Source organism: Palaemon carinicauda, chromosome 6, assembly GCF_036898095.1.
Source record: "Palaemon carinicauda isolate YSFRI2023 chromosome 6, ASM3689809v2, whole genome shotgun sequence".
NCBI lineage: Eukaryota > Metazoa > Arthropoda > Malacostraca > Decapoda > Palaemonidae > Palaemon > Palaemon carinicauda.
In genome coordinates this window covers 90,294,840-90,322,794 of record NC_090730.1, presented here as the reverse complement: position 1 = coordinate 90,322,794, position 27,955 = coordinate 90,294,840, and the positions used below count along the sequence as shown (strand labels likewise).

The 27,955-nt window shown below is 39.4% G+C and overlaps 1 protein-coding gene across 1 annotated transcript in view; it reads right to left on the bottom strand.

Annotated features, from left to right (window-relative positions):
* LOC137642595 (isovaleryl-CoA dehydrogenase, mitochondrial) overlaps nt 1-27,955 on the bottom strand; it is a 225,601-nt gene that overhangs the window by 93,910 nt on the left and 103,736 nt on the right. The window contains exon 5 of the mRNA XM_068375291.1: nt 11,099-11,264. Within this exon, the coding sequence (XP_068231392.1) occupies nt 11,099-11,264 (166 nt within the window). The remainder of the gene's footprint in view (nt 1-11,098; nt 11,265-27,955) is intronic.

Sequence of the window (27,955 nt, the reverse complement as noted above, 5' to 3'; positions counted from 1 at the left end):
CCTGTGCGTTCTGCTATTAACGGTGTTTTAATCGTGATTTTTTACATGCATCCTTTAACGGTAATTTACGTAAAGTATGGGTCCTAAAAGGATTAGTTTTGCAAGTGGTAGTGGTAGTGGTGAGAAAAGGAAGAAGGAAATGCTTTCTATAGAAGTTAAGCAGGAAACTATTGAAAAACAGGAGCGTGGCGTCCGCGTGAGTGAACTTGCTAAACAGTATGGCCGTAAAATGTCGACGATCTCGACAATCCTTAAACAGAAGGAAGCTATTAAAGCAGTGAAACCTTTTAAGGGGATCACCATAATTTCAAAACTCCGTAGCCCTATCATAGAAGAGATGGAACGACTTCTGCTAGTGTGGATCAAGGACAGAGAGAGATCGTTGGCGACACCATCACCGAGACCGTCATCTGCGAGAAGGCGCACGCCATCTTTATGGACTTGAAGGAGGAGAGCTCTGGGGGTGATGCTGGGGAGAGTTCAACCAAGCCTTCCTCAGATGATTTCAAGGCATCTCGTGGCTGGTTTGAGAAATTTAAGAAATCATCCGGGATTCATTCAGTTGTTCGCCACGGAGAGGCTGCTAGTGCGGACACAAAGGCTGCAGCTGACTTTGTCAAGAACATCGAAAGGATCGTACAAGAAGGCAGCTACGTAGAGCAGCAAGTGTTTAATTGTGATGAAACCGGGCTGTTTTGGAAGAAGATGCCCAGTCGAACCTACATCACTGCCGAAGAGAAGAAATTGCCTGGGCATAAGCCAATGAAGGATCGGTTGACTCTTGCCCCATGTGCCAACGCTAGCGGGGACTTTAAAGTCAAGCCCTTACTGGTTTACCATTCAGAGAACCCTAGGGCCTTTAAGGCACACAACGTCGATAAGGACCAGCTTCATGTTTTCTGGCGATCCAACTCGAAGGCCTGGGTCACAAGGCAGTTCTTTGTGCAATGGGTTAACCAAGTTTTCGGCCCTTCTGTGAAGAAGTATCTTCATGAACAGAAATTGCCTTTAAAGTGCCTGCTATGCCTTCACAATGCACCCGCTCCCCCCCCCCCCCCGACTTGATGATGATATCTTCGATGAAATTAAGTTCATAAAGGTGCTGTATCTTCCACCGAATACCACCTCTATCCTCCAGCCCATGGACCAGCAAGTCATCTCTAATTTTAAGAAGCTGTACACCAAGCACTTATTTAAGCAGTGCTTTAATGTCACGCAAAGCACAAACTTAACTTTGCGTGAATTTTGGAAAAGCCACTTCAACATCGTGCACTGCTTGAAGATCATAGATCAGGCTTGGGTGGGATTAACTCGACGGACCCTCAATTCTGCCTGGAAGAAGCTGTGGCCTGATGCAGTTTCTCCCCAAGATTTCGAAGGTTTTGACCCCGAACCTGATCCCGTGGTGGGTGCAGCGGAAGATGTAGAGGAAATCGTCTCCCTTGGCAAGTCCGTGGGTTTGGAGGTCGACGCAGATGACGTTACGGAACTCGTCGCCGAACATCACGACAAACTTACCACAGAGGAGCTCAAGGAACTCCACGCTATGTCTGAGCACATGAGTGATGACGAGGAAGGGATCGAGGAGGTAGAACATGTGTTAGGTTCGGCGCATATAAAAGAGGTGTTAGGAAAATATCAAGACGTGGTCGACTTCATCGACAAATACCACCCCAAAAAATTGCAGGTTTGTCGTGTAGTTGCGCAGTTCGATGATGTTTGCCTAACTCACTTTCGAAACATTCTGAAAAGCCGTATCAAGCAACCATCTATCGATAGTTTCTTTAAAAAAACTACGAAGCGAACTCGTGATGAAGAGGATGGAAGTGATTCAAAGAAAACGGCAAAGAGTGAAGCGAAAGAAAGTGAAACAAAGAAAACGGCAAAGAGTGAAGCGAAAAAAATTCAATCAATTTTAAGTGTAGAGAGTGAAAGTTATTAAAATTAATCATCAAAAAGAAAAAAAGAAAATGTAAAAAAAAAATATAAAATATAAAAATAAAAAAAAATGAGCTATGTTAAAGTTCACTTAGTGTAAGTTAGAATAAGTTACAGTAGTGTACGTTTATCGTAGTAAACCTCTCTACCTCCTTGCTGCCCGTCCGTCTCCTCTCTGCGTAGCAAGACCAACAACACCTGCGCAGGAGTTTCTAAGGTAAAGTGACCCTAAAAACCCGTTTCTTATTTATCATTTTTTGGTAATTCTTCTTTTCTACATGTCTATTATCTAATTTAGTTTGCATTATTCTCATGGGAAATTATGTGAAGTAGTTTATTAAGAAGTTATCATAGGTTTTTGGGCTCAACCACGGATTAATCCTATTTCAATGTATTCTTATGGGAAAATTTGTTTCGACATCCGAACATTTTCTACATCCGAAGTCGGTTGTGGAACGGATTAAATTCGTATGTAGAGGTACCACTGTACCATCATTGACACTAACATAAAAATTATCAAAAGTTTAGAGAAACATAAAGATTACCGAGAACGTAACCACAATTCTATTTACATTTTGTCAACTGGACTTACATAGTTAAGTTGATTTCATTGTTGATATGGAATTTTTCCTTAAATAGGCTATTTATTATGAAATTATGTTGATAAGATGTAAGGTAAATATCATTTTGTAACATTTATTATCAAGCACCGTATTTAGGGCTACCACTTTACTTAAAAAGACAATAGATGTGATACATATTGTAGCACTTGACTCCCAGACTCTGAACAGCTTCCAGATAGATTTTTTTTTTTTTTTTAAATGGCGACCACATAAATGGGGAATCTCATAATTGGGGACCCTACTGTAGCTTTGAATGCAAATACCTCCCAACGGCGACACCTCCTCTAATTCGTCAAAGCAGGCAGTAATAACGGATGTATAAACATCCATGCCAGCGGCTATAATGGATGTAGAAACATCCAAGCCAAAAAAAAAATTAATATACATATATATATATATATATATATATATATATATATATATATATATATATATATATATATATATATATATATATATATATATATACACATAAATATACTGTATATATTCATGTACATAATATATTCATATATATAAGAGAAATTTTTCTTAGAGTTGGGAAAACAACATAAAAGAAAGTTTATAAAATTTGTAGAATGTCGAAGTAATATTGAGAGAAAGAAAAAGATGAGAGAGAAATTTCAATTCAAACTGGGGGAGCAATTACCCCCAGTTCAAGAGCTCTCTTGCCAGTCACCAAGTTTCAGCACGGAAATGATATACAGTGCTGAAGCTCAATGACTCCATCAAGGCATTCTCTCATTAAGAGGGGGATTGGTAAGAAAATCTTAGACCAAGGCAATATATATATCTATTCAAGAAGAACTGACGAATTGGAAGAGAAGGGATAGGAATGACGATGGCACAGAGCTGAGAAGGCATTAACTGAGTGGTGAGCTGTAAATAGCAGATTGTTACTTGCAATGTTTAAATCAAAGCAGTGCAATATGAGTATTATAGTGTGTTATACACCAACAAATGATGTCCCAGAAGAAATGAAGGATGAATACTATAAAAAAACTGCAGAGTGTAATAGATGGGACCCCAGAGAGAGATATGAAAATTGTGATTGGTGACTTCAATGCTAAAGTTGGAAAGATTAATCAAGGCATAGAGAATGTAATGGGTGTTGAGGGACATGGCGAAGTTTTTGTTCGGCAAACAATCTTATTATTGGAGGTACTATTTTCCAGCATAAGGCCATCCACAAATATACATGGACTCCACCATGTGGCAATTACAAAAATAAAATAGATCACATAGCCATTAATAAAGAGAGGAGGACTCTGATAAATGTAAGAAGCTATAGAGGTGTAGATATTGGCAGTGATCAACAGCTCCTCATTGCCACACTGAAATTAAAACTGAAAGCACCCAACAGAAATGTAGGTAAGAATACCTAGGTTTGATACAACTAAGCTGCTAGAAGATGAGCACAGAGAGAAACCTTTGCAAATGAATGTAGGAATCAATTTACAGTCTTAGAGACTTTAAGAGAAGAAGTGTAGACAATTAACGAAGAATGGTGTGATATTAAGCACATATATCAGTCAGTTCGTAGAGAAGTTTTGGGACGTAGTTACAAGGAGGAAGCCATGGATATCAGATGATACTTGGGATACTATAAAAAGGAGACAGACAGAAATTGATTGTTGAAAGCTTTCAATGAAGTAATCAAAATTACAAGGTAGAGCATGCTAAATATTTTTAGTATTGATAGTGAAGTCAAAAGAAAACCCAAGAATAACTGGAAAGAATATCTAGACAGTAAAGTATATGAAGATGACAAGGCTATGAATTCAGGGAGTGGTTATGGTGTAAGAATTGCTCTAGAATTATCTATGAAATCTCCACGGGGCAAAGAAGCAGCATCATATACCTATCCGAAAGAGAGATGGATCTGTTATAACAACCGAAGATGAAGAAAGGGAACGTTGGATGGAACACTTTAGTGGGGTCATGATAGGAGATATGAACGGAATAATTTGATTAATATACCTGAAGCTGAGGAAGACCTTTAGTGCCCATGAATGAATTCAGTGTCTTCAAAGTCAAAGCTACTCTTAAAAAACTTAAGAGATGAAAAGCGCCGGGATATGATAGAATAACTGCCGAGATCATACTGGCCAAAATGAAGTGACTCCCAGAATTATTTTGTAGAATGTGGCATGAAGAGACAAAACCTGATGAATGGGAGCTAGGAGTGTTGGTGAAAATGGCAAAAACAGGAAATTTGACTGATTGCAATAATTACAGAGGCATTACACTTACTTCAGTTGTCATGTTATAGTTTTAAGTACCACAACTTCTATATTCTGTGTGTTGGCACCTGGATAAGATCTGACCTTTCTCCTCCTTTTGAGGTCAAAGTGCTCCCCTTGGTCCTGTACCATAAAGTCTCCGATTAAAGTCTCATCTTCCTCTTTCTCTGCTGGGGGGGGGGGGGGGAGAATCTGTTTTTGGTGTTAGTTACATTTCTAGACTTTTTTAGTCTTCTTGACCTTAGCTACCCATAATCTAGTGGGTTTCATAAACTCTTTGTATTAGTTGGTTATTTCCTCTCTAAGTTAAGTCCTTGATTTTACCTTATTTTGTATTTTTTGGATACTAATCCCATTTTCTACACCATCATCTATGACTTCTTTGTTCCTTATTTCTAACTGGATCTTTGACATGATTTCTTTCAATTGTTTCTTTAGTTCTTGGTTGTAATTTTTCAACTTTCTTATTTCCTGTTCCTGCTGGCAGAACAGGCATACATTATTAAGGTGCAGGTCTGCAGCGCACCATTCTTTGAAGTCTACCTACCATTTGTTTATTTGGCATTTTGCACATTTGTGCTTCAACTTGCTTCTCACTCATTTTTAATTTCTTTGTGATATTGTCTAATGGGTATTTATTTGGAAATCTCAGCAAATAACTTCTATAATTATTATCTTTGTGACCACTAGTGTGAAAAAGGAGGTGGCTGATAGTTACCCACCTGCTGCCGCATCCTCTTAATCCTTGGTGAATTTCCACCTTTTCTGTCCCTAAACTCCCATAAGGGCTATGAACCAACAGTTATGTCTCTTCAAAGTTGGGCTCTCCTTAATGTGCTAGAGCTCGCAGCTCAGCAGCACAAGGCAGAAGCCAGTATTCTTGCCAGGATTGATAGCGGAAGGCTAACAATTACTTGGATTTCCCAAAATTCAAGAACAGCCAGACTCTTAGGTATCTGAGTATTACCAAGAAGCAGCAACTAGGTTTTTTAGATGACCACGACTTCAACAATGCACAAAAGCTATGTCAACCTCATAAGCAGTTGAGCCTATTTTGCTAAGGGTCAGCCAAAGGGAGTGGTTGGCAATTATACGTTAGGAATGTGCTTTGCGGGGCACTGATTGCACTATTCCATTCTTGCCCCCCGTCACCAAAAGAACGTTGTTTATAGAGGTACCAAAGTCTGCTCTGAAGCATGAGGTAGCTGTCAGCTCCTTAATGTCTATGTGTATAGGCTAGTTATATAAAGCTGTCCTCTACTTTTTTTTTTTCTTTTTTTTGTTAACTTTTTATTTCAGCTAGGAGATTGAAAGTTGAGAGTTTGGATAGAACGGTTGAGAAAGAAAGAAAAACGGAAATATGAAAAAGTAGAAGAGTTAATAGTACTCCGGTCCTTATTTGGATGCTCAGAGCTGGTCTTAGTGGCAAGTTTTAAACATATTGGGTTGGAAAAAAAAACATCCCGCTGCAATCGCCCACCTCTTCATTGTATCGCACGAGCTCTCATTTCAACAAAGTGTTGGGCCATCAAAAAGAGAGAGAGAGAGAGAGAGAGAGAGAGAGAGAGAGAGAGAGAGAGAGAGAGAGAGAGAGAGAGAGAGAGAGAGGCAAACATATTCATAAGTTAACTAATAATTGTTATAAACAAACTGTATGACAACTATGATATCCTGTAACATATTGGTGTTGATGTAATAATCATTATGAAAATATTTTGAAAGTTAAGAAATTATATAAATGATACTCCTTGTTATTTGTATGTGCGCATAATTGCAAGATAATAGCGTGATCTTGAGATCAGCTGATGAGTACCATAAGTTAAACAAACGTAATTGTTGATCACTGAATTTGAAAAGTAGAGTAAAAACATGTTTTAATAGGTCACAATTAAAGACAATAATGTCTGAAGAAATATGAAGACTTAAAAATTAACTAAAAATTAAATACTGTATGAAGCCTTAAAAATGAAGTACCCGACATACCCCTACCCACACACACAACGTATTCGTATGATAACAAATAATAATGCCTATAAGCGAACTGTATGAAAACTATGATATCCTGTAACATATTGGTGCTGATGTAATGATCATTACAAAGATATTTTGAGCAAGTTAAGAAATATTATAAACGATATGCAGTATGCATTGTTATTGATATACGTACATTCTCTGGATACTGTAGTGAAACCTTGAGATCAGCTGATCACAAAAAAAAAAAAAAATAAGTTGGTAATTGCTGATTGTTAAAATGCTCCCATAACAAAAACAAAATTTTAAAAATGCTTTAATAAAGCATATATCCTATGGTAACCAAAAAATTAAATAATGATATACATTAAGAAAATATCAATAAAATATAACTTAGATGCTTACCGAACCATGACGCAGCATAATAAATCTACAGAAACTTCTCTTTTCAAGTTTGACATACGTCCAGATTGACTTACGACGCATCTCTGGGTCCTTATTTTGGTTGTAAGTCGACGACTGCCTATATCTAAAATAAAGATCTGATCCCACGAGCTTACCACACTCGGATACTTTTGGACCAGGACAGAAAACAAGGACATTGCTTCTTTTCTCTTTGAGACAGAAATGCAGTACAGTGGTCCCTCGGTTATCGCGGTTAATGGGGACCGAGACCACCCGCAAAAACTGAAAATCCGCGAAGTAGCGGCGCCTCTTCAAAAATGCTTAAAAAAATGTATATATACCCCCCCTGTATACAGTACACCATATAGAATACGGGTAGAGAGAGAGAGTGAAATTCATGTTATAACAAAAAAAAAAAAAGAAAAAAAAAAAAAAAAAAAAAAAAAAAAAACTAAAATATGTTGTCTGTTTACAATAACAATTGAGGGTCTAGAACACTGTTCTACCGAACAATTTACTTGCGAACAACCAATTATCGTTATCAGCTTTCAAAAACAAGCAAACACTACAACTAGCTAACATAATTAGTCCGTCGTTTTGCGCAACAAATTAACATTTATAATTTCTATTTCTGGGGATTTAAGATTACAGTAATACATAAATAAAATTGTACCATACCATATAGAAAATGGGTGTAGAGAGAGAGCGAGAGAGAGAGAGAGAGAGAGAGAGATTCATGTTAAACAATCAAACAATCAAACAATAAAACAACATTTAACTTACCTCTTACAATAAGTTCTTGTAAGCGTAGTTGATGAAAAGACCTGTGCAGTACGATGAGGTGATAACGATGAATGACTGCACAGGGGCATGAAGAGCTTTACTGCTCCTCGGATGACGCCGCAGACGATGCAGGAGAAGCTGCAGGAGGCGGCGTAGTGGCTGCAGGAGGTGTCGTAATGGATGCAGGAGGTGGCGTAGTGGCTATAGGAGGTAGCGTAGTGGCGTAGTGGCGTAAGTGGCGTAGTGGCGTAAGGGATGCAGGAGGCGGTGTAGCGGCTGCAGGAGGATCTTCTTCTGGTTTTTTGCGCGTAAGAAACATCGTTATTGGGAGTTGTGAACGTTGTCTTTTCTTGTCGATGAAGATGCGCCTATAAACAGCCATGACGTCATCAATACGATTGCTGAATTCGACGGCTCTTACCATGTTGTCATCCATTTCTTTGGCCCTTTTTTGGAGGTCTTTGGCAACATTGAAGAGGTCCTGTAAATTATGCAATGAAAGGCCACCTTCTTCAGCTTCGTCACTAGCAGACTCGTCTTCCTCCTCACTCGCCGATTTGGTCATTTCCTGTAGGTCCTCCTCTGTCAGTGGGTTTGAGTGGCAGTCGATGAGATTGTTAATTTCATCAGCCGTCATATCCGAGAAGCCTTCAGTCTGCACCAACCGAGCCAGCCTGACAGCCTTATCAACGGCAGAGTGATGGATTTCGTTAGGCGTGAAACCCTCATAGTCATGAGTGATTTTGTTTGGCCGCAATTTCTTCCAGCTGGAGATGAGTGTCTGTTCTTTCATGTCCTTTAGGGCATTCTGAATATTAGCCAGACTCGTCGGTCTCTTCAATGGAGGAGATGAGACCCTCCATTGTTGACTTAGTGTAGAGGGCTTTGAAGGCCCTAATAACCCCCTGATCCATGGGCTGTATAAGGGAAGTGGTGTTGGGGGGAAGGAACTCCACCTGTACCCCTTCATAATGCAAATTAGTTGCATGACCTCCTGCACAGTCCATGAAGAGAACCACTTTAAAGGGCAGGCCCTTTTCAGCTTTACCTGTGGTATGAAAGAGTTAAGGAACCAATCAAGTGTGAGGGCCTTGGTGATCCATGCCTTTTTATTGGCCATCCAGTACACTGGCAGTAAGGCTTTGTTCTTGTTTTTCAATGCTCGAGGATTCTTTGACTTGTAGATAAGGCCGGGCTTCAGCATGAATCCTGCAGCATTGCCACACATGAGCAGTCACTCGATCCTTGTGAGCTTTGAAACCTGTCTTTTTAAGTTCGTCCTTGAAAAGAAATGTTCAGGACGGCATCCTCTTCCAGAAAAGGCCTGTTTCATCCATATTAAAGACTTGCTCCGGGACATAGCCATTTTCTTCTATTAATTCCGGAAACACATCCTCAACATAATGCCTCGCTGCTGCTTCGTCTGCAGAGGCTGCCTCTCCATACAACGACACACTCTGAAGTCCAAATCGCCTCTTAAACTTATCAAACCAGCCCTTGCTGGCAACGAAAGTCGTACGTGGTCGTCGTGGGCTAGTCTAGCTTGAGGTACCAGGCAGAGGATCATCTTCGTCGCCGTCGTCTTCTTCCTCATCTTGAACGTTGTCGTCGTCACCACCCTCAGGCACCATAGCATCAAACAAAGTTTTAGCCTTACTTCGGATCATGTTTGTATCCAGGCTGATTTTCTTCTCCCTACAATCATGGATCCAAATAGCCAGTGCATTTTCCATTCGCACCATGGTCTTATTCTGGGTGTTTACAACCCTTTTGGCATCTTTCGTGAAAGATATTGCAGCAGTTTTGCGGATGTTCTTCTCTTCCTTCTTTATGTACCGTACCGTGGATTCATTAAGGCCATATTGTCGGGCTACGCTCGCGTAGCTATTACCCGCTTTCAACTTGTCCAATAAACTCACTTTTTCGTTAATTGTTAACATCTTTCGCTTTTTCTTCGGTTCACTAGATTCACCAAGGGATAAAGAGCGTTTGGGAGGCATCACGAAAGGGCTTCACAAAACTTTTACACTTAAAAAATCACCGCGAGACAAAGACTAACTAACCGCGATCTATGGCGAGAAGCGTATACGAGAAAAGCGTGGAGCGATGGGCATCGGGAGAAGCTTGGGGAGATCGAGTTCTCAGCGAGTGCTGGCCAATCAGCTTGCGTTTATGCCAGTGATGCTTAGCGTATACGTGCATTTCTTTTTGTTTTAAAATTTTGTAAAATGATGCAATTACTAATTCTAATTGAATATTTTGTTTTCAAAATTTGTAGTATAATGTAATTTCTAATTTTAATTTAATATTTTTCATTATTATTAATTTTTTAATATTTTTTGATATTTTTAATTTTTGAATATTTTTTAGACCCGCGAAGCTCTGAACCCGCGAAAGTTGAACCGCGAACTAGCGAGGGACCACTGTATAAAATAAAAAGAAATCTCTTCTTTATGTAGTAAAGAGCTATGTGTCTGGCTACATACATAAATATATATATATATATATATATATATATATATATATATATATATATATATATTTTTTCCAGTCACGCTCAGCGGAACTGCCAGACGTACAACTACTCAGTCTCTCCCCATCCCAAGGGAGGGGTGAGAGGGAGTAGTCATACCATGGTGAGAGGGGGTTGTTGTTGGGAAGGGTTGCATCTGTGTGTGTGCATGTACATATCTAAATATTTAACCTTGCCCAATGTGAGGGCATCATTTTCTGAATCTTGCGAGTAGAATTCACATCACACACTTTTCCCCTGCCTATATAAAGCATGGGGATCAAGCTATATACGGTTCATCAAGTGCCACATGGGCGACCTTCAAGACCATCTTAAATTCTCATAAGCACTGTTTCAACGCTCCTTTGAATAAGTCACAACCTAAAAACAAAGCAAACAGACATTCAATTGCTAGGGCAACCAAAAGCGAAACAACAACGTAACTATTGTCGCCTCGCCAATGCTTTGGTGGAAGCATGCCCATACATTGATGCCATGTCCAGCAATTTTCCTCTATACTATAGGAACAAAAGTGCGCCAAGAGCTTACCCATTAAAATGACGAGGGTTTGTATTTGCGTAGGAACAAACTTATCTACTAATAGCTAATACATTTTGCTTCACCTGGTACTTTACAGTCCTCGAAGATAAGTTCACAAGTATTGGAGCCACGCATCCCAAGTTTGTCAAGCTTCTGCGCTGTACTGAATCCTTCCATGCCTTTTTCTATGATAAAAGCTGTGACACCATGCTGAGCTTTGGATGCCTTAGGATCAGTTTTGGCATAAACCTATAAAAATAACAATCATGAAAATAAAAGGAAAAAACTACCATGGGACCCCAAAATAAACGTAACTAGTCGAGTTTTAATGACCTGAGATGCTTTGAATCTTAATATAACTCTTAAAATGAGATATGAAAGTTTTGTGTTGGAAACAAGAATTATTTTTAAAAGTATGAAACATAACTTCTGATGTTCCTGAATGTTTTGTTTAAGGAAATGTTTGAAAATGTTTCACAATCATATATATCACTCCTTCCAATCATATGATTTGGAATATGTTTACAATTAAAATAAAATTTAAAACCATTCACAAAACAAATGAAAATTATGGAAATATTTAAAATAATTCTGGTAAACCCTAGATTTAAAGATTTAAAAATTTAAAGCCTAAATTAAAATTAAAATTCATTTCTTTTGAATGATAATTCAAAATGTCAAATTTGGAAGTAATTTGTATTTTTCCTAACCTACAAACCTTAAGCTATTTAATAGGGATCATCTTTTCGGCAAAGCTGAAACTAGCCATAAGACTTTTTAGTGATGTGGAACTACTCTACCGCTATTAAGCGGTAGGAGGGGGAGCTGGGGTACCCAGTCACCCCTCCCACACACACACATACACACCTGTGTATGCTGATCACTTTTGACTGCAGGCAGGACTTATGGGGGACAGGTGATGGCGGGATAATTTGATTAAACAGCTAAAGGTTTATACGTTAAGAAGAAATACAAATTACTTCCAAATTTGACATTTGTTCTGTCACTAACGCTATTTAATAGGGATGACTCACCTATTAGGAAGTTCTGACCGTACATGCTATGTACATAACAAAGAGAAACCCTGACACCTTGATAAAATAGACGTGCAAAGCACGGTTAGCGGCCTGAGCAATTCTGGTAAATGTGTGATGCTAGCAGTGTGACTAGTCTATGGAACACATTCTCATAAATGTAGGAATCTAAGAAGTAATGAAAGACGTTACCCAATCCCACCTTGCCAGAGGGTATGGGGATGTGAAAAGTATACAGTAATGCCTAACAACACAAAAATAATTGAATCCGTACTGGCTTTCGTACCGTGATTTTTTTGTGAATTGAGTCGCCTTTTAAATGTAAATAGCCTAATTTGTTCCAGGCCTTACAAAAACACCATATTAAATGATTATAAGAAGGATACAGTCCACTATACAGTAGTCAACGAATCACTGTACAATCATTTGGATCATTCAATAATATACTAACCATTGGTAACCTGTAAAAGAAATGTATAATTAGAGCAAAAATACAGTAACAAAAATGTGGAACTTCACCTTTGGAGTGAGGTAATGTCTGAGAGCAAAGTAGAGGAGGATGACAACCTGTAGATAATGTTAACAAGTGGCAGAAAACATATTCACTCAACTTTACTAAACAGATTAATAATTAATAAATGACAGAAAACGTCAACACTTGATTATAGGAAACTTGTTAACAAATGGCAGGAAATATCAATACTTAACTTTACGATAAACTTAAAATTAAATTATCTTTTTTTGCCTTTTCTAATTTTGAGTTTTTTTACTTTATGTTTCGTATTTTCTAAATTTAATAACATTTTCTTCATCGCTGCCACTTTTTTCTTTCTTTTTGTATCAGTTTTATCTTCCTCTTGGCCTGCTAGGACAGAAGGCATCTTTTTAAAATAACTATCTAAGGAAGCTTGTTTCTGCCTGCTGCTTAAAATGTTCGAGATTACTCAGGGAAACGTCATTTGAATATTCAAGCGCACGACATGTGACTAATTTTTTCTGGGTTTCTCTTCGACAAAAGAAGCCATTTTATGGTAGCAAGCTAGAGCCTCCTTAATTTCTGCCATGATCATAGGGTCATACTCCTCCCCCTCGCTGCTAGAAAACTGTTCCTGAACTTTGTTCACTTGCATCGCCTCCAACTCCTTCAGGTCATCCATCTTAAGATCCTCTTGGTGCTTCGCAATAGGCTCATTGATGTCGGCCTATGACATGTGACTAATTTTTTTCTGGGTGTGTCTTTAACAAAAGAAGCCATTTTATGGTAGCAAGCTAGAGCCTCCTTAATTTCTGCCATGATCATAGGGTCATACTCCTCCCTCTCGCTGCTAGAAAACAGTTCCTGAGCTTTGTTCACTTGCATGGCCTCCAACTCCTTCAGGTCATCCGTCTTAAGTTCCTCTTGGTGCTCCTCAATAAGCTCATTGATGTCGGCCTCATCAACTTCCAGACCCATGGACGTCCCAAGTGTAACAATCTCGGGAACCTCAGGTTGAGCAACAGGTTCAGGATCGTCAGCATTTTCGGAATTGACTTCAGCTTGGTCTGCGTAGAGGCCCTCAAAATCTCGTGCGGATATGGCATCAGGCCACAGCTTCTTCCACACAGTTCAAGGAGAGCCTCGAAACCAACTGCCAAGCTGTATTAATGATTTTCAGGCATATCACAATATCGAAGTGCTCCTTCCAAAATTCCCGAAGGGTAAGGTTTGTGCTCTGTGATTTTGAAACACCTCTTGAAGAGGTAATATTTTGTATAGAGTTTCTTGAAGTTAGAAATCCCTTGCTGATCCATGGGCAGGGGAGAGGGGTGGTGTTAGGCGGAAGATAGAGAACCTTGATGAAAAAATACTCTGCTAGGATATATTCCTCAAGGTCAGGAGGCTAAGCAGGGGCATTGTCAAACACCAGCAGGCATTTCATGGGGACGCACTTCTCTTCTAAATATTTTTTAACAGTCGGTCCGACTCGGTGAACGAGGTTCTTTTTACCCAGGCCTTTAAATTAGCCCTCCAGAAGTCCACAAGCTTCTCCTTCATCACTTTAAGGGCCTTGAAGGTTCGAAGAGTCTCCGAGTGCTACACCATCAGGGGTTTTACCTTACAATCCCCACAGGTGTTTGCACAGTGCAAGGGTAAGCCTGTCCTTCATAGACTTATGCCCAGGTAGCTTCTTTTCTTCTTCTGTGATGAACGTCTGACGAGGCATTTTCTTCCAGAAAAGCCCAGTTTTGTTGAAGCTGAACACTTCCTGGGGACACTAGCCTTCCTGGATAGTCAACTAGTTGAACGTCTTAACAAAGGCTTTGGCTGCTTTTGTGTCCGAGCTTGCAGCCTCCTTATGAAGCACCACTGAATGAACGCCAGACCGTCTCTTAAATTTTTCAAACTAACCCTGAGAAGCCTTGAACACTGAGGGTGTTTGCTTAGATTTCCCTACTGGGTCAACTTCTGCCTGGGCACACACGAGATCACTGTAAATGGGGCAGGCTTTCTGGCAGATTATCACTTCGGTGATTGTGTCTTCAGCGATTTCCTAGTCCTTAATCCAAACAAGCAGCAGTCTCTCCATCTCATTATGGATGTGCCTCCTCTTGCTGCAAAAAAAGTCAGGCCCTTAGAAGGTATTACTGCTTTGATGGCTTCCTTCTGTTTCAGGATCATTCTTTATCGTTGGCCATATTCCTTCGCGATCACACTTAACTGCATGTCAGCCTCATATTTCTTGATTATTTTCATCTTCATGTCCATACAAAGCATCATCCTCTTCTTTCTCTGCATATCAGCAACTTTCTTGGGACCCATGGATAATAAAGTAACTTAATATTGCAACACGATACAGTACAATATTTACGAAGGCGAAATCACAAACACAAAGTCAATGCGTACGATACCGTTGCTGAAACGAAAAGAAAGAAACGGCAATGCGTAGATGCATGATGGGATACAGTACAGTAGATGCTGACCAACAGGAGAGTAGGATCTTATGGCGGTAACTAGCATTTGAGTAGGGAGATAACCAATGGGAGCGCGGGAGGATGGCGGAAAATTTACGGGCTGGCAGCGGGCGAATTTTAAAATCAGTCTCGGACACGGTCGAGCTCTCATACCGTACCTCCTTTCATTGCATGAAACATTTTTCGTGATGCGAGTCATAAAATTCTTCTCATCTCTTTTTGTAGCATGAAAATTTTGTAAGCAGATTTTTTTCATGTCGAGGGGTACGACTATTAATTTATATCAAGTTACACAAGGGAAACGGTTATACGTGCTGACAGTGGTCACCTTTGCAGAGTACCTTAGTAGCTGTTACCCCGCAGAGGGGGGAGGAAGATGAAACAAAGAGTGAGCCACTTATTTTGTCACTCATCCCAGGCTTATCTACCCTCGCCATCTGCTACTTGTTCATCAAGGAGCTCGAGGTGTTATGAACAATTTATTATGTAGCCACCACAAGGGTAATGGGGAATGTCTGCATGCTCCTGTGGGTCACATTATAATACTGTAATGATATATGTGGAAACATTTAGTAATTTTTTATGTCTGTTTAAAAAGCCTCAAGCCCACCTAAAAATGTTCCAAATAATAGATATGTTTTTCTGTTTTTCTTAGCAGGTAGCTAGCAGCAATCCCTACAACCAGTAAGGTTTTAAATTTAGAAAGGCTAAGAATCCTGCCAACGTCAGAGCAACTTTGTTCACTATGTTGAGGAACTTAGTTTTTTGTTTTTTTCTGCTGATGTAAACAACTTTTTAGAAAATAATATGATTGACTTCTGCATTCTTAAGAATTTACAGAATTGCTTACCCAAGTCATTGCACATAGTGGACAAATACAAACTTGCAGTTTGCTAGTGTGCCTATGTACATACACATTTTTTCTTTTTCACTCTTGGGCTCACATGTTGTGAAAAGTTTTTTTGTTTATAAAAGAAAAGAAAAAAATTTAATACCCAGTTCCCGCATGTGTGTTGATAAACATATGTGCTATGCCATTACTGAATGCATGGATTTAGACAACAACAGACTGGTTTACTGTAACATTGCTTACATTCTTTAGCCGAAGTGACAAAAAGACATTTCTGGGTCGACCCGTGACGGCCGGTGAAAAGAGTCCTTCTTTACACTTTTCTGATATAAATCTTCCAAATATACCAGAGAAAGATAAAAGCATGGAATGCAGAGGTTACTACCCTCGCGCGAGCACCTCGTGGGTGTCGTGTATACATCAGGGGCGTGTGAAAACCACTATTCACAGGCTGTCTTCCATTTAGATAATTCCTTCAGCAAAGGGAAGGGCCGTAACAAAGGCCCCAGTAACCACACTTGGACCACGCCACCATCGCCCAACACGAACGCCCTCTAGGTCATCCTTCTGTTTTGGACTTGCCCGCATAGTCGTATTTTTTGTGTTCTCGGTGTTTTTCAAGTGTTTGTTGTTAATTCATCATGACTGACGCTGATGCTTCACCTTTACCAATGTTAAGTACCATAGTTTGTTTTGACAGCTTTTTTCAGTACCGGGCATTTGTTCTCTTTCCAGTAATGTGGATTTTAATTTTGGAAGCGGCTTGACCTTCCTCGGTGATGGCAGCCATGCTGGATTCATTCGCTTCGCTAGTATTTCAAGTTAATATTGCCCATCTGGTACTCTGTCATCTAGGTTATATCACTTACATTTTATAACCATTATTATTATCAATATTTTATTATTGTTTTTACTATGGTATTTTTTTGCTAGCAAGTCCAATTTGGACGAACGAAGAATAACGTTCTTGCCTTTGTTATAGTTTACGTACACGCCTCGGGAAGGTGGTCGTTTTAGACTACTGTATATCTTTTTATTTGTTACGCTGTCGTTATTCTTCGTTCTTGGTTATTACAATTTTATCATTATTCTTATACCATATTATTGTGTGCTTTTGGTTCTTTATAATGTAACCATGAGAGCGTGAGCATGGAGTTCTCGTTTTCTGTTACTACAGTTACGAGTTACCCTTTCTCTCATTTTCTTTCTTAAGCTCGAGTAAGGAGAGGTGGATTTCCCGTTTTCCGATTTATACGCTCACGAGTTATCCTTGCCTCCTCTTCTTCTCCGGGTTTATGATATTACGTTTGATGGTATTTACGTTTTATTGATGTGGTTACTGTTAATATAGCTAGCATTATTAATAGGTTCCGTTAGTGTATGAGTCATTATTTTGGGATCGCTTTATGCCGCCACCCGTACAGTGAGCCCTCGCTACTTCGCGGTTCGACCATCGCGGATTCACCACTTCGCTGATTTTTTTCATAACGCATGTATATACATATATCGCGGATTTTCCGGAAATTTCGAAAATACTGCGATGTGACTGATGGTGCGAGATTGGAGAAAGTAAGGAAAATTGAATCATGATTGATTTTCAATATAAATGAAACTTTGAGGAGCAACAAAGATATCATTTGTTAGAGAGAGAGAGAGAGAGAGAGAGAGAGAGAGAGAGAGAGAGAGAGAGAGAGAGAGAGAGAGAGAGAGAGAGGAGAGTGTGTGTGTGTGTGTGTGTGTTGTTTTAAATGTAACAAACAAAAAAATTTTATAGGTTATAACACATTGGTGCTTATGTAATATCAACTGTATACTGTAGACGGTTTGAATATGTTAAGAAATGGTATAAACGATATTTTGTTAGTGTATTCGTACACTCTCAAGAGCGGCAGCTAGACGTCAGCTGATCTAATCACAGCCAAAAGTAAAACAAAAAGAAGTCAACAATACTCGATTTTTAAAACACACCCGAAATTTAAAAACAAAAGTACACGCTTTCTTAATGTGCAATTAACTATTTAAAGAGTAGCAATTTTCTAGAATAAAATGTTTCCCAAAATATAGTGGTTTGCTGATGAAATCAGATGCCGTATTTTTAGCAACAATTGAAATGGATGTAAACTCGGCATAATTTTTTCGTTTCGTATTTAATTGACACTAAGAAAACTAATTTTAGTTTCTTCATCTATATGTAAGTATTGTATAACACGAAGAGAGAGAGAGAGAGAGAGAGAGAGAGAGAGAGAGAGAGAGAGAGAGAGAGAATGAATCAGCTGTTGTAATCAATGCCGTGTTTTTGTTTCGTGAGAATTTCATCGCCACGACTATAACAACAACAGTATTATACAGACTTCTGTAATATGATAAAGTAAAATATTCGTAATAACCTATTTTATATGAAATGGGGCTATTTTTTTTGTTTAAAATTTACATTTACGTACGTAAAACAACTCTCTCTCTCTCTCTCTCTCTCTCTCTCTCTCTCTCTCTCTCTCTCTCTCTCTCTCTCTCTCTCTCTCTCTCTCTCGTAAATTGTTTTCCTGCTTTGCTACGTATGTATGATTATATATAAATACGGTAAATAATATTTGTAATAACATCTGTTCTAAAAGCTTTTACTGTAATATCATTATTTATCACTTTCATCATGCGCGTTAAATGCCTTCGTTTGTTTACTGAGCGTACTTTATGACGCCGTCTTTTCAGGCGGCGTCATAAAGAAAAACATTTCATTTGGAAGCCCTAAGAAAAATTAAGTAAAACACTGGTAATAACAAAATCAACATACTGTACTGAATAATCAATATAATCGATGCAAAAACTAACCTATACACAGATGTGTAAATGCGTTTGTTTCTTCATTATGATCAGAGATAAACGTAAACAAAACATTGGTTGCCATTTTTTATCGTGCTTTTTGGTGTGTTTAGGAAACGCATGATATAAAATCGCCTTTAACATTTGTGCCTGTTTTAGTTTAGGGTACTGTAGTACATGCATTAAGTGTTCTGTACATTAAAGGGTAGTTTGTTAACAGTACTACGTACAAGGGAAGGTTTTAAAAGTCTGAATATACATGTTAAATAATACGTAAATATGGTGTCACTACTTCGCGGATTTTCACCTATCGCGGTCGGGTCTGGAACCTAATTACCGTGATAAACGAGGGTTCACTGTAACCTCAAGTTAATCACTGGCGTAATAGCCATTGATCCTGATACGAAGGATTTCCAGTCCGGAGGGATTGGAACTGAGGTTCAAGCTGTCTGGAAAATAGTTGGGTGTTACTTGGTTCCTCACCGTGAGCAGGAGACATTGAGGGCAACCCATAGGGTCTGCCTGTTCTCTTGGTCAAGGGCAACACTGGGAGAGATCTGTCCCTGGGATCAGGAGATCTGCTGTCTTGGGGTCCTAGATCGTCCGGGGGGGGGGGGGGGGGGGGGGGGGGGTCCCTGGGACCGAAGGAAGCAACCAGTGTCCCGAAGAGAGGCTTCATTTCCCGACTACGGGTAGGTAGGCAATGATTGAAGTCAAGGGAGAACGTATATACTTCCGGTCTGGAGGTGATGTTCAAGGAACAAGCAAAGGTATCCCATTGCCTAAATCTGGGAGCGGGATTCCTATCGATGGCAATTTTGAGGGTCTATTACTGGAATAGAGGCCTAAAAAGAGAGAGAATCTTTACAAAATCTTCACCACGGAGCATCTAGTTGTAAAGGAGATCCCCATTGGGTTCTCCAATGTTGTGGATGTGAGGTGTCTTTTAGGCAAGATGAGTCTTGCTGGTGAAACGAGTTTGATGAGCTAGCCAAGTTTCTTAAGATAAGACTGCCGACGACACCCGCTCGGTGGTGGGGAGAAGCAATTTTCCCTCGTAGGAATCACTCAAAAAAGGGAGCCTAACAAGTGAAAGCAGTATTTCTCCCTCAGGAGGATCATCAATGCCTGTTTATTGTTATCCACTCTGTTTCCCAAAGGAAGGCCTCTGAACAGAGGCTGGTTGAGGAAGTCTCCCGCAGAAGGGGTGGATTGGATACAATTCAAAATCCGTAGCCATGATCCCACGAAGGGGGACCAAATGTACGTACAGGAAGTGCGTCCAGTGAACGGGAAAACAGACGAATCACTGACGTCCCCAAGGGCAAATCTTCCCAAGGGAAGATGATGCCTTTCCAGGAGATTGAGAGATGGTACCATTTGTGCTCTGATCGTAGTCCTGAGAAAGTGTGGTACCGTATTTGGCCTCAACCCCTTTTCTTTGATGATTCCACAGGAAACATTAAATCCAGGAAAACCGAGATAAGACTCCTTGGATGAGATTCTCGTCTGGCAACCTCCTTATCAGGACAGTCTCTTGATCTGATCTCATAAAGAACCAGAGAAGGAAGATACCTGATGCCAAAGGACCTAGGATCTGCCTGTTTCTGAAGAGGTTGGATTCGACGGAGACTGATGCAGTCTTGTCAAACCTGCGGAAGTTTCTACAGGCCAAAGACCATGTCTATAGATACTCATATTGGATATGACAATCGGGTCTTTCTTTAGATTACTCTTTCCTCAGATAGTGGTAGATTTAAGGAGATGTCTCGGAGGAGCTCGAGACTGTTAGGATCAGCCATTTATCCAAAGCCTTCAGAGACAGGGCCAATCCTGAAGGGGAAGGTTGACCTTAGGGTAAAACTACCTGTGACAACCTTCGGTACCTGGCTACACAGAAGCACAATTCCCCGACATGACAGGCTGTAGATGGATGTCCCAAAAAGGGGACTAGGAGTATCAGTCCTAGTGGTTGATCCTGTTATCTATTTACCAAAATAAAAAAAAATAAATCACTTATGTGTTTGATGTGCATACGTCATAGCATTATGCGTTCGCACACACAATAGCTTTGTTTACTGTGTATTTTACTTAAAAATGTACTTAATGATATAAAATTCACTTTAAATACATAATCATCATAGAAAGGAAAAAGAGAGAGAGAGAGAGAGAGAGAGAGAGAGAGAGAGAGAGAGAGAGAGAGAGAGAGAGAGAGAGAGAGAGAGAGAGAGAGAGAGAGAGAGAGAGACGTATATAGATGTACGGCTATGCAATGTTTTATCGTGATAAATAGTCTTTTCGTATGTACATTAAAGTAAACCATTCTATATTCTAAATAAAATCAATTTACTGTTATACAATACCGTGCTAGGCGGTACATCTTAACAATCCATGTTTGCCAACGGTTATGCTCAAGTAAGCGGATAAGCAACTTGGTGTAGTAATGAGGGCTTTGGGTGTGGAGGAAATGACCCCCTAAATCTTGAAGTCACTGGCAGCAGGGTGACGATTGATCTTACTAGAATTAGTATAGACTGGCAGGGGTCACTTGTCTTGGTTAGAGAGGCACTTCACATTACAAAGAACTGGCTATCCTTAGATGTATCTAGCCAATGAATCCTCTATGGATTTGGTCAGTCATAGAAAGAGCGTAGCCGGGTGCAAAGTATCTCCCGGTTTATAAATACTAAAGAAAAACTGCAAACAGGTAATTGGAATGTTAAAACCATGAATCAGGTTGGGAAGCTACAGCAAGTGGAGGGGGGAATTTATGAAATATAATTTCGATATCTTGGCCCTAAGTGAAACACTTAAGGGGATTGTTAAGGAAACTGGCAGGGGTCACTTGTCTTAATTAGATAACTGGCTATCCTTTAATGTATCTAGCCAATGAATCCTCTATGGATTTAGTCGGTCATGGAAAGAGATGACAGAATGGCCCGCAGTCCCGGGCCTAGCAGGGTGCTAAGAATCTCCCGGTTTATAAATACTAAAGAAAAATTGCAAATAGGTAATTGGAATGTTAGAACCATGAATCAGGTTGGGAAGTTACAGCAAGTGGAGAGGGAATTTATGAAATATAGTTTGGATATCTTGGCCGGAAGTGAAACACGTTGTAAGGGGATTGGTAAGGAAACTTTAGACGACTGCAATATATAAATATCTACTCAGGAAGATCAGATGGAGTTGGAAGAGAAGAGGTAGGAATGATGATGACACCAAGAGCAGAAAAGGCATTAACCCTGTGGAGAACTGTAAATAGTAGATTGTTACTAGTAAAGTTTAAATCAAAGCAGTCCAATATGAATAGTTTGCTATGCCCCAACAAATGATTCCCTTGAAGAAAGGAAAGATGAATGCTATGAAGAACTGCAGAGGACAATAGATGAGATCCCTGAGAGAGATAAGAAAATCGTGATTGGCGGCTTCAATGCTAAAGTTGGAAGATATAATCAAAGGATAGAGAATGTGATGGGTGTCGAGCGTCTCTGCAAAGTTGCAAATGAAAATGGATCACATTTCATAAGTTTCTGTTTAGCAAACAATCTTGTCATTGGAGGTACTCTTTTTCAACACAAGAACTTCCACAATTATACATGGACTTCACCATGTGGCAATTATAAAAATCACATAGATCACAATGCCATTAATAAAGAGAGAAGGAGGACACAGAGCAATGTAAGAAGCTATAGAGGTGCAGATATTGGTAGCGATCGCCAGCTCCTCATTGCCACACTGAAATTAAAACTGAAAGCACCTAACAGAAACACAGACGGAATACCTAGGTTTGATACAACTAAAATTTTAGAAGAGCACAGAGAAACATTTACAATTGATGTAAGAATGGATTTGCAGTCTTAGAGACTTTAAAATACGAAGAACAGACAGTTAATGAAGAATGGTGTGATATTAAGAACATATATCAGGCAGTTGGTAGTGAAGTCTTGGGACACGCAGTTACAAGGAGAAGGCCATGGATATCAAATGATACTTGGGATACTATAAAAAGGAGACAAAAACAGAAAGTCAAAATTTTTCCAGGAAATAATGAAAATTTCAAGGTAGAGCATACTTGAAAAACCCTATGTGAAAGAAATGACAGAATAAATAGTGGTAGCTCTCCTCTTAATCCAAACTCATGAATTATTTTATGTATACCATATCTCCATATGGTATCATATGCCTTTTCAAGGTAAAAAAAAAAAGACTGTCACATGGTGCTGTTTGGAAGCAAAGGCTTCACAAATAGAGGACTCAAGTCGTATCAATACATCAGTCGTTGAGTGCATTTTTCTGAATCCACATTGAATTGGTGATAAAATACCTTTCTTTTCAAGGTACCATATTGGTCTTACATTGACCATCTTCTCCATGATTTTACAGAAACAAGATGTCAATGCAATAGGCCTATAATTTGCTGCTAAAAACTTGTCCTTACCGGGTTTTGAAAAGGCTAAAATAATGGCTAGTTCCCAAACACTTGGATAACTATGATCATGCTATATTCTATTATTAATGCTTAAAATAAATAACTTTGTATTAAAAGGTACGTGTTTAATCATTGCATATGGAATTCCATCGGGTCCAGGGGCTGTATCGTTACACGTAGCAAGTGCAGAATCAAATTCCTTTTCAGTAAATGGAGAATTGTATGACTCTTCCTTTCTTGTTGCAAAATTTGAAACCGTTTCTTCAATGCTCCTATACTAGTGACCAGGAGCAGCTTCACAATTACATGATACAGACACAAAGTAAGGACAGTGTACTCCTTTCCCCGGTCGACATCGACAGAAGAGCGGAAGCGTAAAAAACTGTAACAAAACAAGAATTAAAATTAATTAATTCACTTGAGAAAATTAACTACTCAGGACAATCATTCAACCCTTCGGCGGAAAGGGGGTTCCCTGCGAAGAGGAAGCTGAAAATTTTAATTACAACAGTTATAATTTTACTTAATTAATGAAGAAAACCATTCGGAAGCACAAACAAATCCGCGAACAGGAAAGGTGTTACCCCAGAAGAGTATTCTTCCGGCCGCCCACGAGTGAGCGGTGATGACCTTGAGAAAGAGCAAGACCGAAGTCAAGCTCCGAAAGGGTTGCACTCCCTTCCCCCCGCAGATTTCTTCTAAGAACACATAAAGGGGAAGGCCCCAATAACAGCTGAATGGAGGTGTATCCAAACGATGCAAAGTTACACATAAGGCCATCCGCCAACGGGATGACCGATGTCCAAGGGAGAAAGGTCGGAAGGGAAAGCTTTCCGTCCTTGAGAAACTGCCGTACTACGGTGTCACACACAAAGCAACATACACTGTAAAGAAAGCTTACAACATACAGTGGAACCTCTACATACGAATTTAATCCGTTCCAGAACCAACTTCGGATGTAGAAAATGTTCGGATGTAGAAACGAATTTTCCCATAAGAATACATTGAAATAGGATTAATCCGTGGTTGAGCCCAAAAACCTATGATAACTTCTTAATAAACTACTACACATAATTTTCCCATGAGAATAATGAACACTAAATTAGATAATAGACATGTAAATAAGAAGAATAGACATGTAAATAAGAAGAATTAGCAAAAAATGATAAATAAGAAACGGGTTTTTAGCGTCCCTTTACCTTAGAAACTCCAGCGCAGGTGTTGTTAGTCTTGCTACGCAGAGAGGAGACGGACGGGCGGCGAGGAGGTAGAGAGGTTAACTACGATAAACGTACACTACCGTAACTTATTCTAACTTACACTAAGTGAACTTTAACATAACTTAGCTTATTTTTTTTTTATTTTTATATTTTATATATTTTTTTTTACATTTTCTTTTTTTCTTTTTGATGATTACGTAATTTTAATCACTATCACTCTATACATTTAAAATTGACTGAATTTCTTTTGCTTCACTCTTTTCCGTTTTCTGTGTTTCACTTTCTTCCGCTTCACTCTTTGCCGTTTTCTTCGATTCACTTACATCCTCTTCATTGCGAGTTCGCTTCGCAGTTTTTTTAAAGAAAGCATCGATAGATAATTGCTTGGTACGGCTTTTCAGAATGTTTCGAAAGTGAGTTAGGCAAACATCATCGAATTGAGAAACTACACGACAAACCTGCAATTTCTTTGGATGGTATTTGTCGATGAAGTCGACCATGTCTTGATATTTTCCTCACACCTCTTTTATTTGCGCCGACCCTAACACGTGTTCTACCTCCTCGCTCCCTTCCTCGTCATCACTCATGTGCTCGACATAGCATGGAGTTCCTTGAGCTCATCCGTGGTAAGTTCGTCGTGATGTTCGGTGACGAGTTCCGTAACGTCATCTGCGTTGACCTCCAGACCCATGGACTTGCCAAGGGAGACGATTTCCTCTACGGCTTCCGCTGCACCGACCACGGGATCAGGTTCGGGGTCAAAACCCTCGAAATCTCGGGGAGAAACTGCATCAGGCCACAGCTTCTTCCAGGCAGAATTGAGGGTCCGTCGAGTTAATCCCACCCAAGCCTGATCTATGATCTTCAAGCAGTGCACGATGTTGAAGTGGCCCCTCCAAAATTCACGCAAAGTTAAGTTTGTGTTTTGCGTGACATTAAAGCACTGCTTAAATAAGTGGTTGGTGTACAGCTTCTTAAAATTAGAGATGACTTGCTGGTCCATGGGCTGGAGGATAGAGGTGGTATTCGGTGGAAGATACAGCACCTTTATGAACTTGAATTCATTGAAGATATCATCTTCAAGTCCTGGGGGGGGTGAGCGGGTGCATTGTCAAGGCATAGCAGGCACTTTAAAGGCAATTTCTGTTCATGAAGATACTTCTTCACAGAAGGGCCGAAAACTTGGTTTACCCATTGCACAAAGAATTGCCTAGTGATCCAGGCCTTCGAGTTGGATCACCAGAAAAGATGAAGCTGATCCTTATCGACGTTGTGTGCTTTAAAGGCCCTAGGGTTCTCTGAATGGTAAACCAGTAAGAGCTTGACTTTAAAGTCCCCGCTAGCGTTGGCACATAGGGCAAGAGTCAACCGATCCTTCATTGGCTTATGCCCAGGCAATTTCTTCTCTTCGGCAGTGATGTAGGTTCGACTCGGCATCTTCTTCCAAAACAGCCCGGTTTCATCACAATTAAACACCTGCTGCTCTAGGAAGCCTTCTTCCTGCACGATCTTTACGAAGTTCTTGACAAAGTCAGCTGCAGCCTTTGTGTCCGCACTAGCAGCCTCTCCGTGGCGAACAACTGAATGAATCCCGGACCGTTTCTTAAATTTCTCGAACCAGCCACGAGATGCCTTGAAATCATCTGAGGAAGGCTCGGTTGAACTCTCCCCAGCATCACCCCCAGAGCTCTCCTCCTTCAAGTCCTTAAAGATGGTGTGCGCCTTCTCGCAGATAACGGTCTCGGTGATGGTGTCGCCAACGATCTCTCTCTCCTTAATCTACACTAGTAGAGGTCGTTCCATCTCTTCTATGATAGGGGTACGGCGTTTGGAAATTATAGTGATCCCCTTAGAAGGTTTCACTGCTTTAATAGCTTCCTTTTAAGGATTGTCGAGATTGTCGACATACAGTAGGGTACCGAATTATGCGAGAATTTGGTCGATGAATGACCTCGTATAAATGGAAAATCGCAGATTTCGAAACACAACTAACAGAAATAATTACATTTGGCCATGGCAACCGGCAACTTGCTTATTCAAACGTGTTTACTACCCTTTTCCATTACTTTCTTTGTACTGTACTGTATTTCTTTATAATATCAAATTGTTCTTGTAAATAAATCAAACATTTAATATACTTTAAAGTTCTAATAACTTGAAAAATGGTTAAAATTACAACCAGGATGGGTGTAAACACTGTATATTTCCCGTTATAACACGACCCAAAATACAGAAATTTTAATGTTTGTCATATCTATTGTTTAAGACAACTGGTGAATAGCAAAACCATCACTCTATAGACTAGCTTTTGTTGGATGATTGAAAATCCAAAATTATCAAAATGAAGGAGATTTTATATCATGCGTTTCCTAAACATGCCAAAAAGCACAATAGAAAACGACAACCAATGTTTTGTTTACGTTTATCTCTGATCATAACGAAGAAACAGACGCATTTACACATCTGTGTATAGGTTAGTTTTTGCATCCACAGCAATCTTACCAATATTGATTATATGTTGATTTTGTTATTACCAATGCTCTACTTAATTTTTTTTCTAAGAACTTCCAAATAAATGAAGTGAATGCCATTTATATAATATTTTTCTTTATGACGCCGCCTGAAACGGAAACCTATTTGTTTACGCTCCATCTTCGATCATAATAAACAAACGAACGCATTAAACACACATGATCAAAGTGATAACTAATGATATTACAAACATTTAGTAAACATTGTTATTACATATATTTTACTTACCGTATCCATATAAATTCCTAAATTCGTAGCAAAGCTGGAAACCTTTTTTTTTTCCTTATGCGTTTAATCCACAATAGCAAACTGCCGCTAATGACAGAATGATAATTTACGATAATTCTAAACAGTTACGAAAGATAATTGTCCTTTCCATATCCAAAATACTTTTCCTAACTTCAGTTAGGAAAACCATATGCAAAAAGTGGTAAAAGAAGAAAGTACTAGGCCTATTTTTAAAGTCATCGAAATATTAGGTTACCGCTATTACGTTCGATGTGACAGAGAGAGAGAGAGAGAGAGAGAGAGAGAGAGAAAGAGAGATTGTTTACTAAACAATATAGTTTATAACACATTGGTCCTTATGTAATATTAACTGTATTGATGGTTTTAATAAATTAAGAAATGGTGTAAACAATTCTTTGTTAACGTATTCGTACGCGCATATTCGTGAGAGCGGAAGCTAGACATCAGCTGATCTAATCACAGCCAAAAGTAAAACAAAAAGAAGTCAGCAATACTCGATTTTTAAAACACACCCGAAATTTAAAAACCCAAGTACATGTTTTATTATAGCGCAATTGACTATTTAAAGAGTAAAAATTTTCTGGAATAGAATGGCGTTTCCTAAAAAATAGTGGTTTGCTGACGAAATCGGATACCGTATTTTAAGCTATGATTGAAATAGATGTATACACGGTATAATTTTTTTTGTTTTGTATTTAATTGACACTTTCAGAAAACCGATTTTGGTTTCTTCATCTATTTGTAAGTATTGTATAACACGAGAGAGAGAGAGAGAGAGAGAGAGAGAGAGAGAGAGAGAGAGAGAGAGAGAGAGAGAGAGAGAGAGAGAGAGAGAATCAGCTGTTGTAATCGAGTGC